The sequence below is a fragment of the Arctopsyche grandis genome, chromosome 1 (genome assembly GCF_051622035.1).
Source record: "Arctopsyche grandis isolate Sample6627 chromosome 1, ASM5162203v2, whole genome shotgun sequence".
In the NCBI taxonomy this organism is placed as follows: domain Eukaryota; kingdom Metazoa; phylum Arthropoda; class Insecta; order Trichoptera; family Hydropsychidae; genus Arctopsyche; species Arctopsyche grandis.
In genome coordinates, this window is record NC_135355.1 from 38561713 (window position 1) to 38578517 (window position 16805).

A 16805-nucleotide genomic window follows, 5' to 3' on the forward strand; every position below is an offset into this window, starting at 1 on the left:
TGAGCCATCATTTGGCGCGCCAGTGTCAACATTCTGAATGTAAATAAGATGATTTCGCAACGATTGAACCGAGCGATCGAAGGGTTAAGCCCACGTTTGAAATCGACAGTGATTTCAATAAAAACACTATTATATACATTCCTGTGCGAGATAAACATGCATATTTTACAGATGCATCGACGTGAGCGTATTCAAATATTGTTTTGACCGTTTCATTTCGAAACGACTACTACTACATACTACGGATTTAATGTTATGAAAATGGTACGAAAGAAAATACAGTTGTATATATATATAGAAATTTTATATTTACGTTAATTTGATATCACATTACAATGGCGAATACACACATAATATATTAATATAAGAATGACATTATTCAATTAGGACTAATAGGAATTATATATGCGAATTCTCAAGCCCTCGACAATCGCATGAATTCTTGAGTATGCGATTGTGAGGAATGGTGATGATTGATGGTGAAATGACGATGACGTTAACGATAATAAATTATTTGAATGCAAATTGTGAAATTCGACTCGGCAAACGTTATGCAAATCTTACTCATTTTTTTCATTTATTATTTGTTGTTGCTTTATTTTTATTTTTTTTGTTTGCACTCTGTGTACTACATAATACAATGGGATCGTTGTTCTTCTTTGCGGAATAACAACACCGTTCGTATCCCCGTTTGCCGATGAAATAATTTATTAAGTTATTAGATGATGACGATGATGATAAATGTCTATATTGTCCGCACACGCACACGTTTATCTTTTTTTTTTTGTTGTTTTTTATATTATTTTTTAAGCACCAAACGTTCGGTTGCACAATTCACTACTCGCGTCTACAAAGACGCGTTTAATTCTTCTTCAGCTTGGTGAAGCCATCGTCCAAGGACTCTGGATAGTTGACTCGGGTCATCTTGGGCAGGAAACCGTTTTCGTCAGCTGTAAAAGTGACCTTGTAAAGGACACCGTCTGGTCCTACGTATTGGTAGAAACCGGAAGTGGCGATTCCTTCATCGGCCGTGTTGGGATTCTTCACGATGGCCTTCTCTTCGGCGAGGATCTTGTTTTCGGTTTCGTACCTGAAAAATTCAAAATTGCAATTATAATAATGCTATAATAATCAACCATCGGCTTGTAATTCTCATATTATGCTAATGATATTGCGAGCTGCTTCTTATTCCTTTTGTGTTTACTCACAATATCGATACAAGCTGCTGTTCTTCGAAATTGTTTTACTATATATATTGTTTTTATTTAGTTTGACATTTATATTCGTGTAGTTCAAATCTTGTAATCAATTTTAACCCGCTTTTAAGAAGGTGATTTTTTTTCTTCCGCTTATTTTAAAGAGGCATCAAAGGTTGTGTTAGATGAATTGTATCTGTTTCCTCGATCACCATATCAATTAATCAATGTATCATATTGAATACAACTATTACAAATTTATCCAATTTTTACAAGCTTTTTATAGCTTCGCTCTGTTAGTTCAATAACATTCCTGGCCATCAAAAATCTATACCACTTCCACTCTTTAAATCGCTTTTATATATTTTAACGACATACAGTGGTTAGCTTGCATTAAAGTAAGCCAATGTCTCTGCCATGATGATAGAGTAGTTTAATCATTAATAAAGCCATTAAAAATCAACGCGATGACAGCTAGCTGTTCAAACGCGGTTTTTTACCAACGTAATAGGAAGGATAGCTAACATTGAAATAAGCTAATGTCTCTGAGATGACGCTAGATGAGTTTAATCATTAACGAACTCATTAAAAATTACATCGGAATCTTGTGTCAGATCATAGCTAGTTATCCAAACGTGGCTTTCTATCGCCCCTTCACAACTCCATTAAAAAAAGTTACTTTTATCACTTTCATTTACTCTCATCTCAAATAAACTTCAAATTACAAGCTTTTATACCTTCTCAAATACGTTTTCAATTCATTTATAGAATATTCTAATAATCACAAAATGAATTGTAAAACCGTAGCTTAACGACGTAAGCAAATAAGTGAGAGGACCTTAACATTTTGTTTGCATTTTCATTATCATATTGATTTGATCGTCAGTAAATCTGACAGATTTTATCTAATTAAATACCCTAGCACTGTTAGTATTCAACCCATTTTGAAGGCATTTTAAAAGTGCTTTGCAAATGCTCTATGAAAACCATAACTTAACGACGTAAGCAAATAAGGGAGAGAACCTTAGCATTTTCATTATCATATTGATTTGACTGTCAGTAAATCCGACAGATTTTATATAATTAAATACCCTAACACTGTTCGTATTCAACCCATTTTGAAGTCATTTGCAAATGCTGTATGAAATCTGTTTAATAATTCAGGTATCCAAAAATTGGATAAAGCCCGTATTCCTAAATACAGTACTAGTATAAGAGAACAATTTCCGATACCTGTTAAATTTTAACGATGAATGAACTTATCAATGAAATAGGAATGTATGTATGTGTCATAAACAAGGTCCTATTTCAATGTCCTGTCAAATCAATCCTTTAAAACCAATCTATTTTCATGCAACTTGAATTCGAAGTCTCTTTTCATGCATCTTTTTGATTGTTTTGTTTTAAATAATGCTTATAGAATTGAATAAATACTCACAGGTATTTGAATCCGTCGTTTTTGAGCGCTTGATTCTGGCGGATGATCTTGTTTCCGTTGTTTACATACTTGATGGTGGGATAAGGGGTGGTGGTTGTCGAAGGCTTCACAGTCACGGAGAGATGATCGCTGCCTTCGGCGTCCAAAGATCCATCATATTTACCATCCCCTTGGTGCTTGTATTTCTCCCAGTCGCCGCTGTATGGACCATAACCGCCATCGTAGGGGTTGGGAATGTGCACGTACTTTCCCTCGTCCTTTGGGCGCACGTAGCTGTTCGGAAATAGATAAAGTATTATTTTATGTGATCAATATATTCTATGTGGGTCATAGTCGTATTATGGGTGGAGGTTCCATAACTATAAATAGTACACCTTGTATCTTACACGCATTACTGTAAAGTGTTTGTATGTAGTTAGTATGTATGAACTCACGCATACGATTTTATAAGGATTTTATTTTTTTATATAATTATAACAGTTTATATATGTGCATATTATATTATGAAGAATTCCAATGAAAAATTCAGAATTTCAGAACTGTCCGTACATATATTAACATATCGCGACAGCTTTTGATCGACTGCAAAGTTTGACGCTAATCATATTCAGTGATAACAATAGCGGCGCCTCTAATATTCAACGATATTTAAATAATTTGAATTTTCCCATTGATAATTAGTCGTAAATCTTTTAATATGCAAATTAATTCACACTGCTAAATTGTTTAAAAAGCCATTATACCAATATTAATATTTCAATTTATGTAATCGATATTGACGACCGGGTGGCGTCTTCGTTCGTGGAATCGTTTCGAAATAGCTATTATATTTTGAATTGGTGGATATTTAATATTTTTCTATTTATTATATGACTCTGTGATTACTTTAACCTACATATGTATGTAGATTAGGTTTTTCACAATTACAAAGGTTGAGGCAACATATTTAGAAACTTAAAACAGGATAAAAACTGTCAACTTATTGAGTCATGTTAGATTTATATGCCATAGTTTACATAATAGCTCGTGATCCAACTGATATATTCAACAGATCAACACAGTAGAACAAGGAAAATATAATTAAATATCAATATATGTAGATGAAACTAAAACAATGTATGGAAAACAATTGATAATGAGCTTTGTAGTAGAAATAATAAATAGTCACGTAACCATCATCATCTTGGAATGAGGAAAGAATAATCAAGACTCCAAAGAAATTCGAATGAATGAATGCAGTTTTTTTTTTTATTATAAGCCTTTTATTAACTTCACTCTGTTAGTTCAGTGACATACCTGTCCGTCAAAATTTTGTTTTTGAGCCACTTCCACTATTCAGGTCGCTTTGATATATGTATTACCGACATACAAGGGCTAGCTAACATTGAAGTAAGCTTATATATCATTCATTTAAAATTGCATCTGAATCTTGTGTCAAATTGTCATCACTTTAGCTAGCTAACCAAGCAAGGCTTTCTACCACCCTTTCACAACCACTTAAACAGTGCTAAAAGTTAATTTTTCACTCTCATTTACTTTTATCTCATTTATTTACTTTAATACGGTTAATTAATTAATTACGTTTTTACCAGAATTACTTGGTGCTAATTTTAAGCATTGCATACAAAAATGTTTACTAAAAAAAGTGCAAGTTCACTATTGAAAGCCTTGGATTTTAAACGTGAGGGTTCTATATATGAGTCGTTATATTTGTAAGTGGAGTAAGTCCACTTTTCTTCATTTCGAGAAATATCTCGCACAATATTAAATGCAATGTTTTGCGTTTTACAATATTTAAAAATACTGGTGACTTGTAATAAGTTTATTCTACTTGACTGAGATTCTGGACATATCGAATTAAAAGTAGTCATAGCAATTTGTGAATTAAGTCAAACTGAAATAGTGCTTTAGGAACTGAAAGTTGGATTTTCGAATATGTAAGAAGGATAGATACATATGTATATATATATAAAGATTGAATAGGTAGGATTTGTAGTTAGAAGAATGGAATGATGATGAACAAAGACATGCTCAAATGGTTTGCAAGCAAATGTGAAAGGACACAAGGAAAATGTGTGGGGTTACATGGATGGATGTTGCTCAGAATGGTGAGGAGTTTAATCATTTTGGATGGTGAATGGCTGCAATGACGATGACGATTATATTATGTGAGTATGTATGTATTTTGGGAAAGCTTTTGTTGTGACGAAACTTTGTCAAGAGTCGTGGTATGCGACAAATGGATTTCTAAATCGATGTCATCGGTCAGTTTCATTAACATCTCCACCTTGACACGAAACGCGACACCGATCGTTCTGTTTTGACGACGAAACGTTCGAAAATTGAAGAAAAAAAAACATAATGTAGTATATAAAACAGCGTCACTTTTAAAGGATCAATAAATACGTTTTTTATATGCGTACGAGTTGACCTGGAGGGAGATAAGAGACGCATTTTAGGGGCGTCCGTTCATACGAAAACGGCATGGAAGACGATAACGATGATCTCAAACATTAAAATTTATTTAAAAAGGTTCGATTTTATGCGGTTATACCACCCCGGAGAGCTTTGACCTGATAAATAGGGCATAGAGGCGAAATGAGTACGTCAGTACAGGTTTTTATGTGTTGGTATTTGCTTCGTATAATAATATGTATAATATTGAACGAGTCGCGATGTGCATTTTCGGAACTGATGTCATCTTATCTTTATACGTTTTCTAATGTGGAATATATATATAATTAAATATCTTCGAATGGTCAATAAATCGCGTTTTGATTGTACATAATGAGATGAACTTTAAATTTTATGTTCGTCTTATCGGAACGTTCGTTTGTCACGTTTACGACCGATATCATGACGCTACTACATATATTGATAAATTCGTACGCGTGAAGGAATTCCTCGATTTTTGCATATATGTTTATATTGCGTTGCAATTATTTAAATGAAAAATCATAATGACGAACACATTTGATACGAGCAGTAATAAAAACTTGAATTTTATGTGTGTATGTAAAAGCATTGTACACGGGGAAAAGACTTTTATGTCGCATAATTGTACCCATTTATTGTAGGATGTGTTATATTTTATATTTAATTGACACATTGTGTAGGTGACGGTTGTAAAAGTGAACTAAGTCGTAATAATTTTATAAGAAAAACATCGCTTCCTTAAGATATGTATGTTGTCGTGTTTTTTTTTAGATGGTTTTTATCTATACTGTCGCGAGGTTAAAACTCACCCATTTGAGTATTTTCGGTGATATTTTATCCTTGTATTGACATATTTTATTTTTATTTATTCACAATTTTAGCCACAGTGATATTACAGAATACTCTACATATTGGAAAACTCTGATAGGAAACGATCGACTTGGAGTCACAAGCATCCAAGTCTGACCTACAGCATTAAAGATTTTACTCGGCATATATTCTTTTTAATCGAGGTCAGCTCACGGGATCGAACCTGGCGACCTCTCAGTGCTATCAACGCTACTACCGAGCCATACTGCTGGCTGTTTAATACATATTTGAATAAATTTTTTGAGAAACTAAGAAATAATAAGATCGTACGAATTAATAAAGACATGAAGATACAGATCACAGCTGGAGACCACGAGCATGTCGATGCCGTGCGATTCAGTTTATTTCTTTATATTATAGTGCAACAGTGATTTTTCTAGTAAATTGGGTTTTGTTTCTGTTTTTATATTACGTTAAAGCACATCAATTGTTTATTTTATTTATATTTAAAATCAATTCCTTTCTATAACTATTCGTTGAAATCTCAACGGAAAAAAAACCACTATAATTTAAAAGATAAAGGAACTTATAATTGAGACCATCACTGGAGTGAATCATGAAAAAATATCATTTTTTCATTAAATATCTCTGATTTATAGCAATCTTAAGATTACCTAAACATAATCTACTTTGGATCGTCGACTTAAGAGAATATTATGTATTAGATGTATTATGAGCATTTATAAGAACTGTAAATAAGTTTTTGAGCTTTTTTTCCTATTATGCTGTACATTAACATTATAATGATATAATACTATGATTACTAACAAAATTAAATTAAAGTTGTAAAATAGAAAATGATCAGTAGATCAGTAGCTATTAAAATAGATATCAGATGTATTGTGAACAGAATTTATTAATAATAAAAAGCAAGCAATCTTAAAACAATGTCCTGAACTAGGGCCGAAGTTGATTTAGGTAATTTTCATTATCACTAGTGGATATAATAATATATGTATGTATGTACGTTTTTTTTACATGGGCAAGTATGGAGATTTTAGCACACATTAAGGTACATTCATACACATGTTCATTTGTGCACGGATGGCCGGGTGAGCTTTCAGGAATGGAATGAGAGTACAGGGTGGGGGGTGAAACTGCTAGCGACAATAGCCTAGTTCATGTATCAATTCCTTTCCGAAACTGCCCGTTGAAATATCAACGGGCACAACATGTTTACATATATTATAATAATTGGTTTTTAAAACATACCGTCCACTTTCTCCGTAGTCGTAAAGTTCTGGGTTGTATCTTCCTTCGTCGATGGCTGCAGAAGCTTCCAACACAGCCAAGGCTACTACCAAAGTCGCGGCGATCTGTGGAAATGAAACGGTTACACTTTGTAGAATTTTGTCGTTTCGAATAGGACTGCATGTGCAATTGACATTTTCAACACTTTACGTCCGCAATCATCTGTCGGTGTTTATTGGAGAAGCGAACGACCGGCAAGGTCGACGGTGTGCACCCACGCACCGAGATGCAACCGGTGATTCACTTCTTTGCACCGATCGACACTGTCGTAATCGTGCGATAGAAATAATGCAATATCGTTTTATTATATATGAAGTAAATTCTCAATTTTTAAATTTTACTTCGAAAGCGAGTTGATGAAATTGAAAGAGACTACCGATTTCCGACCCAAATTAACGATTAAAATAGCCCTTGGTGTATTCTATACTATTTAATGAATAAATTATATGAAACTTTTCTTTTTGAGTCTTGAATGTTGAATGATATTTGAATGTTGAATTATATATTTTATTTTTATTTTTACATAGATTATTATTATTAAGAGGTTTTTTCCCGTTTTTTTTTACAGTAATCTTCCCGGACATGCATACAACAAATTCTGAAAGTTCCATCGTAATCTGTTCAATGGTTTAGGAGCCTATTCGAGACACACAGACAGACACTAATTTTTATATATATGGATAGATATATACCAGGAAGGCTTGACAGGAAGACCCCAATGTGCCTTCCTGGATAATTAATTACAAACAATGTAGCATTTTATTATTACATAAATCACTGTATTTCCAGAAGCTGAAGAACACGAACTAACAATTAAATAATTAATTAATTAAATAATTAATCCATTGAGACATCTATGGACTTAGATTTTGTACGTATTTTTTACAAATTATACACACAATAAATACAGAAGATTTCTGACAACAGGAAAGATGATTTTTTTGGTAATTTTGAGGAACCGTTTCAAGAATGATCAGATAATTTGGCAAACTCTGATAAGAAATGATCGATTTGGAGTCACAAATACTGCCAAATCTAACCAGCAGTATGGCGGATCGAACCCACTGATCACTTGGTGCAAACATACACGCTACCATTAAGCCATACTGCTACAACGGGAATTGCATCCCAGAATGAGGTATGCAATTCCCGTTCCCGTTACCGTTTCAAGTGATGGTTGGAACTCAACAACGTCTCTTCAACGCCGTGTCGTCATAAACCGAATGGTAAGGTGGTTACCAACGAGCACATTTCCTTGACTACACAATGGCGTTTCAAACTTTCGCGTCGGTAAAATCGTAATTACGAATATTATTATTAAGAGGTTTTCCCGTTTTTTTTTCACAGTAAGCTTTCCGGACATGCATACAACAAATCCTGAAAGTTTCATCGTAATCGGTTTAGTGGTTTAGGAGCCTATTCGAGACAGACAGACAGACAGACAAACAGACATTCAATTTTATGTATCTATACGTGATTTTTTTTATTGAATATGAAGAAAAAATGAGTTTAAAGTGTGTGGATCGCGAGTCAGATTAGAGTTGATGTATAGTTTGTGTCAAACTTTCTATGGGTCGTTAAATTGGAGATTTTCTGTCTAAACGAACGCCTATGCGATTTGAATTTGAATAAAACCAATGAAACGATCGCTTTTTCCCGCGCTATTGCGAAATCAATTGCGCGCGTGAAACGTCTACGAGTCGAAATATCATTATGTTAATTTTTATCTAAAAATTATTACATAGGCATTTATTATAATGTTCGTTTTGTGGTATGTGTCTGTTTTTTTTTTTTGTATTTAAATTAATTTTGATATAATAATTTTATATTTATGGAAATTTTCTTTTGTGAATGATGAACTTTCTTTTTGAAAATCTTTTTTATTGTTGAGATCACACTCTCGTTGACAAACTGTCACAATTGAAAACCTGTTGCTTTCGAGACGCTAACGATGTATTTCTGAGTTACTTTGTCGTTCGTTTCAATTCTTAAGGGTAAACTTTAAAATAAAATTTCTATCAGAACTTGAAGTTTCAATGCGAATTGTCAACTTTTGAATGGAATCGTTCATAATGGGCTGTTATTTTAAATTCATGTTGATAATTGTTTAATCAATGAATGTTTCGTAATAATGAGCGAGACAATCAATCCATTATTTGACTGTCGGAAATTTCACTGAAAATCTTCGGATTATAATTTTTGAAAATCCGTTTGATAATTTTAACTAACATATGATCAGTGAAAACTGTAAAAGGTTCGCGTTTTTAAGTAGACTTTGAATCATATTGAATAAAGTAAAAAAATACATTTGACAGCGAATATATTTGTACATATGTAAATATAAAACATATATACCCGAATTTCTCAACGTTTTCCAAACATATGCATGTTGGAATACAAATGAAACTAATTCAGAAAAATCTATAGTACTATAAAAGTTAAGTTAAAGAAGCATTTCATAGTATACTAAATATAATTATCTTAAAATTAAGAACTTTAAATTTTGTATGTAATGAACCAATTGACCAATTTTCTTGAAATAGTCGATGGCCGAATTATCCAACGTTTTTCGAACAAACGAATGTTAGAATTAAAATTAACTAACAATATTATATTTCAGGAGATTTTAAAGTCAACAGTTTGAGTTAAAATGGCATTTGATATTGTACTAAATTTGATGATCCTAAATTAAAAACTTAAGATTTTCATATTTAACAAATTAACAAACAATTTTCTTCAAACAGTAAATAGCTGAATTTTTCTACGTTTTTCTAACAGATGAATGTTGCAATTGAAATAATAAAATCTTTTAATGAATCTATAATATTTCATATAACTTTATTTTCAATGGAAAAAGTCAAAGAAGCATTTGATGGTATACTAAATTTGGTGATTCTAAATTTAAACTATCGATTGATATATTGAAAAGATTCGCACACGTTTTTGTTTTCAAATACTAGATAGCCGAATGTTGGAATAAAAATTAAGAATTATTTCAGAAAGTTTTATAGGAAACGGTTTAAGTTAAAGAAGCATTTTATAGAATACAAAATTTGACGATTCTTAATTTAATATCTTTAAACTTTTAATTTTTATTTCATGAAATTTTAAAGTCAACGGTCTTGTTTAATGTAGCATTTGATATTGTACAAAATTTTACGATTCTTAATTAAAAACTTTAGAATTGCATATTTAACAAATTAAAAAAACATTTTTCTTGAAATACACTCAACGTGTTTCGAAAAATGAAATTATTTCTGTAATTTTTTTTATTCACCGTTTGAGTATAAGAAACAATATTGATGCTATGATAAATTCGGTGGTGCTAAATATTGAAAACTTTATATTTAATAAAACATATCAATTAACATAAATTTTCGTACATATTATGTATGTATATCTAGAAGATTTGATATGACTCGAATCGTTTTTTTTTTTACTAAATGAAGTTTTTTTTATAGTGTGCCTTATAATATAAAATATGATTAATCATGAATAGTTTAAGAAGATTTAGAATAGGAAGATAGGAATGTTGTTTGTTTTTTTTAGTGAAATGCAACACATTCAACCTTCGTTTTACTAACGCGATCGAGTAAAGTAAATGGCAACTTAATCGCATTTTGATCTTTCATCCTTGATTGTTCATATTTTACATACATACATATATATGTACGTACATGCATTGAGAACACGCATCTTGTACAATCGCAATGATTGATTACATCGCGATTTAGAATCGACAGTCAAGCGTGACATATTGACTCATTTTAACGCGTCGACGCGTGTATATTATGACAACGTCGATTAATTTAACCGATTGGTTTTCGAATTGAAACTTTTCACGGAATCGTAGGCAATTTTGAAAGTTTGACAACGGCAATAAGTTAGACCACCTTTGCAGAATGCGTACGAATTTTTTCGTCGCCGTCAGTTTCGCAACAAAAACACAAAAAAGTCACAAACATATTCGAATGCAAAAAACCGATCGATCACTTTCACTATGTACGAGTGTATATGCATGTGAGGAAAGTCTTCGTCCTTACCATTGTCGAGCAGCTGAACACCATCTTGATCTGCACAAACTGGGTACTGGGGGGTGAGGTTGGGGTGGGTGGTGGGTAGTTTTGGATAGGCCGTGCCCGGATAATCGACAGCCGGATAATCGGACAAACCTCGCTCGGTCGATGCGGTCGATCGAATGGTGCTAACCTTGCGACTGAGCGCGATATATATATACGCGGACACCACCTCAGATAACGACAACGACCGTATGTTTTGTTTGTTGTTTTTTCTTTTTTTTTTTTGGCCAAATTTGCGGATGGCGGGGAGGAAAAATGCGTGGAATTCGCGACGCGGAAATCACGCGGATTTTCGCGCGAAAAGTGGCGACGCGACGGTCCGACGACAGTCTATCGCCGTTTCTTCGTATTCCGAGTCTAATTACTATTCTATGGCTTCCGATGATGACCGTTGACGATGACGATCTGCCAATAGGATGTGGCGTCTGATTTGATTTTTAAATAATTGTAATTTGTGTTAATATGCATTCGAAGGACATCTTGTAGTACATAATCACAGAGACTAACAAGTATAGTATCGGTTCGGTAATTATTGGCCACAAAGCGCTCGCCCAAAAGTCACTAAAATCTCTATAACGGAACATCTGGCAGATGAAAAGTACATCATACTAACGATAACTATCAAACTAACGAGAACTCGAGTGCCAAATATTCCGTGTTCGCGATTTTCATGGCAAAAATTTTCTTTTGGGCGATCGCAATGTGACTAATGTGTAATCCAATTACCATTGGCATCATGTTAGTGATTCTTTTATACATAGTAATGACTACAGAACTGAAGTCATTTCAGGTTGTTATTTGTTAGTTGTTTGGAATTTTAAATTGTTAGTATTTGATTCAATATTGAATCAATATTTACTTATTTACTAGCTGAACCTGACATGCGTGCAATGCCACTATAACGCATGCAATTCCCGTTCCCATTCCCGTTCCCGTTCTTGTTCCCGTTCTTGTTCCCGTTCTTGTTCCCGTTCTTGCTCCCGTTCTTGTTCCCGTTCTTGTTCCCGTTCTTGTTCCCGTTCTTGTTCCCGTTCTTGTTCCCGTTCTTGTTCCCGTTCTTGTTCCCGTTCTTGTTCCCGTTCCCATTTGTCGAAAAAATGCAAGCAGCGATCACATTTGAAATTATTCAATTGTTTGTTTATTTTACCCTAACAATGCAGGTCGCGATGCGAAAAAATTTGAAATTATTGCGTTGCAATTACACTTACACTTCTTTTCCATCGAGGTCAGCTCTCGGGATTGATCCCGGATTAAAGGTGCTTAGTATCAACGCAACCACCGAGCCACGCTGCTGGCTCGGTGTATATGGATAATATCGGTAAATAATTTTTTTACTGTATTTTGTAATAATAAAGAGGTCTGATTTAATAGAATTTATTAGATAGTTTGTGAATTTTATAAAAAAAAAATGTTTTTTTTTTAGCTTCACTCTCTCTGTACGTTTCATGAAATTTCCCGTCAAAAATTTGTCATCTGATTTTCAACCCTTTCACTCTTTAGATTGCTTTGATACTATACCGATATACGGGGGCTAGCTAACATAAGTAAGTAAGCTAACATAATAAGTGAAGTAAGCTATTGTTTCCAACATGAATCTAGAGAATTTTAATCATTAAATGACTAATTAAAAGCTACATCGGAATCTTGAGTCAGATCGAAGTGATGACAGCTATCTATTTAAAGTGACTTTCTACCTCCCTTTGCAACTCAATTAACAAGTGTTAAACGTTACATTTTTCACTCTCATCTTATCTTTTACTGTTATAAATTTTATACTTTCCTATATAAGTTTTTTAATTCACTCATAGATTAAATTACTATTGAAGTGTTTTAGCCAAACATAATTTTAAGTCAATAGTGTCTATTTTCCATTAGATTATTTAAAGATGTTAAAAATTAATTAAATGGTTTATTTGTTTGTCGTCTGGTATATAAATATGAATTTTTGTTTATTTGTTTGTGCGCTGTGTAAATTTTCAGTTTTCAATTTAGAACTACCGAATTTGGTATGATAATTGTTCGTCTAAATCACTTTTATTTTACTATAATGCCTAGTTTTTATCGTAGTTAGTCATTTAAATTATTTTGCATATCAAAACACTTTTATAGACTATTATATTAATCTGTAATGTTTTTTTATTTATTTGTTTAAGAGCGTTAATTTCAGTTAAAATCGTATTTTAAATCACCGAAAGGGTTTGTTTTATATGTACATACATACCTTATGTTGTTCCAAATAGAGTCATAGTAATGTAAATTTCTACAAAAACAATTTGAATAAAATAAAAAAATATATAATACATTATCGTATAGAAATGTAAATAAATGAAACACATATTCACTATTTTTTTAAAAAAGAAAAACCTAGAAAATACAATATTTGCACAATATACATAGCTTCCTAATATATGTACATATATACATATATACATATATAGCTACATATTGCAGTTTAGCTTAAAGGATCCAACCCACATGGATAATTTTCAATTATATACATTATACGTAGTTTTTCTACAATGTATTGTCATTGAATTTTATATTGTACATTCTGATAACACCCAGTTCCGTTATTCAAAGCTAATAGAAATATACCACTATTATAAGAGCTCATCATTTTTTATCGATGAGTCAGATGTGGACTTTTTCAGTGATTCAAACTTGTACATATAAACAGCAACTCGTCATAATCGCATAGTTATGATGCTTATTAAATATTTCTTTGATAAATATTTTCCTGGCTGATTAAAAACAAATCTTGACGAACTATTTATTATTTATCATGTTTTAAAAACTCCTTCTCATTCTGAATAAAATTTCAATAATTTAATATATTTATATACTTAGTATTTTTCAATGCATTTTTTTTAAGTACATATGTACATACAAATGTGTCAAATAAAATATTAAAATTATGATTTGAAATTGACGATTTTATATACCATAACATTCGAACCGTGTCGAATAAATTTATCCCAAATCTACTTTACTTCGTAATATGACTCAATAATTTAATGCGATTTTATTATTATATTTACGAGCAAAATATGTATATATATATATATATATATATATATATATATATATATATATATATACTCATACATATAATGTACTTATAAAAACTTTAGTCCTTGAGATACTCATTATATTTCTTAATCAGATGTTAATTTCATATAATATAATATAATAGAAAGCATACATTATGCATTATATATAATAGATATATTATTTTAAGTGCACCTTCTGATATAAAATTATTTATAGTCATTAAATTATGATTATGAGCATTTTTATGTACGTATGTAATAATGATAATTCACATGAGTTTTTAAATATATTTTTATTGTATTAAATTCTTCGATATTCTTGTTTTATGATGCTATCACTAAAATTTATGTTCTGTCCCGAAATTTTCAATATATACAAGAATAATCATTCTTTAAGATTTATTTAAATATTTTGATTGGTATGAGCTTGAATTGATCTAAATTATACATCTTTCCCATAAGAACATATTTCGCCGGCTTAAAAATGCTGAAAATTCACTTCTGACATACATATGTATATTCAAATTAACAAACATATGTTCGTATCGGTATTTACAAAGAATAACGACTTTAAATTTATATAATTTGACAGAATTGTATAAAAACTTCTTGCTAAATTGAATCATCATTTCCAAATTAAAGAATATTTTATGTAAATGCGACAGATCTTTATTCGTCGTGAATGTTTCGTGCTTTTTTTTATTTTTAATATTATTATTTCAGGGCTTGTAAGACTCGAATAATTTCTTAATTAGGATACCCAATCAAAACGACCTAACGGCGATGGGTAGCTGACCGATCGGTCTTTCTTTCTTTATTTTTTTTGTGTCGAATTTTCGTCGGACAATCTCCTTTTAATTGTTTAATAATGACGCTGTGAATGTAAAGGTCCATTCACGGAAGAGGAAAACACCTTTATAAAAAGGGCTTTAAAATTAAATGACGATATAATTGAAGATTCCAACGTCCATTTTGACGAGCGACGCGAATCGGTGTCATTAATCTCCTTCAAAAGTTTCAAAATTTTATTTACTTGTATATATGTATGTACATACATATAATGTAGAGGTTCATACATACATATATTATATAACGGGAGAAGTGAGGGCTAAGAACTGGCTTTAAATTTAAATTCTGCATACATACGAGTGTTGTAAACAGTTAAAATATGATATATTACTTGCCTCCATTACCGAAATTCGGGAAGGTTCCATTTAAAGTTGCATTAACCCTTCGAAGTCATAAAGCGGTCGACGTTGAGTGCTTGCAAAAAGTAATTCGCAGTTAAAATTTCGACTCAAGTCTTCGTTTTCATCCATATATGTACATATTTTACAAAATTAGTGCTTTTATGCTTGTTTATTCGCTGTAGAAATCCACAGTTATCAACTTACATAGAACCAACAAACTTAAGCTGCAGATCGGTTTTTAAAGAGCTTGGAGGCCCGGATGGAAGATCTATATAAAAATTGCCTAGTATGTCTGTCTTCTTTGGAAATTCGATAGCTTTCAATTACGAAGTAGACGTGTGGATCGTGTTTTGGAAAGGCTTAGAGCATAGTGTCGAAGTTCGTCCATACAAAAGTTCCCGGGCAATGCCGTGCAAGTATAGCTCAGTGATTGCATTAATGCTAATCACCGAGAGGTTCCCGGGTTCAAACGCTGACTCAACCTCAATTGAAGAGAATGTATACGTAGTATTTCCGCAGTACTGCTGGTCAGACTTGGGTATTTATGACTCTTCGATAAGTGAAGTCAATCTTTTCCTATCGGAGTTTGCTAATTTATATGATTTCATTGTTGAAACCTTGGAAAAAATCATCCTACCCACTATGTCACCACTGTTTTGAATATGATTTCAATTTTATATACATATGTACAATTTAAATACCATAGGTGTCACTCAAGAGCAACTCGTAATGGCATCATAGGAACATATATATTAAAAAAAAAAGAAATGTATTGATCTGCTCTGAAATTCAACAGTTTTCCATACGAAATAAAATCTTAATTTATATTATCTAATAATTTTATGATATCTTAGGATACTCTAGCATAGGCTATTTACATATAACATACATACATATTATATCATGTTTGGAGCTTGAGACCGAAAGATCCTCATACGAAAAATTACAGTTATCAATGGTGTTTTGGAAGGGATCATATCCCTTTGAAAGATTTTCTTAATTTTAATTATTTGAATAGTCCAGGATAAAGCTTGGAAATGCCCGGATTTGCCAGTTAATATTAAACATATATGTATGTACTTTGTTTTTTTAATGAATTGTATATTTAATATGTATTAATTTCTGTATAGCTATTATTTTGTTTCTCTACTGTTATATTTATTTTGACCATTGTGGCGCATTAGGAATTCCTGTAATGCCACAATGGTCCAAACTTTAAAAACAAATAAATAATTCGAGAAATAGATGTATTGAATTAAATTCGAATTATAGAAATATTGTGAGTGTTTCGTTCC

General features: G+C 31.9%; 1 protein-coding gene across 1 annotated transcript; it reads right to left on the minus strand.

Moving 5' to 3' along the window:
- Nucleotides 1-289: 289 nt before the first annotated feature.
- Nucleotides 290-11690, minus strand: LOC143912815 (uncharacterized). Its single transcript, XM_077432261.1, has 4 exons — nucleotides 11235-11690; nucleotides 7153-7256; nucleotides 2635-2907; nucleotides 290-1090 (listed from the first exon to the last, which is right to left on the minus strand). Exons 1-4 carry the CDS (start codon nucleotides 11256-11258, stop codon nucleotides 862-864), a joined length of 630 nt encoding a protein of 209 aa, XP_077288387.1. The 5' UTR covers nucleotides 11259-11690; the 3' UTR covers nucleotides 290-861.
- Between the last annotated feature and the right edge of the window lie 5115 nt (nucleotides 11691-16805).

Bases quoted from the DNA above. Each gene is read 5' to 3' on its own strand.
- LOC143912815 (XM_077432261.1), bottom strand. From the start codon at position 11,258: ATGGTGTTCAGCTGCTCGACAATG. The intron at 7,257-11,234 runs GTAAGGACGAAG...TCATTTCCACAG, and splicing joins TGTTCAGCTGCTCGACAATG to ATCGCCGCGACTTTGGTAGT. The intron at 2,908-7,152 runs GTATGTTTTAAA...ATTTCCGAACAG, and splicing joins GACTACGGAGAAAGTGGACG to CTACGTGCGCCCAAAGGACG.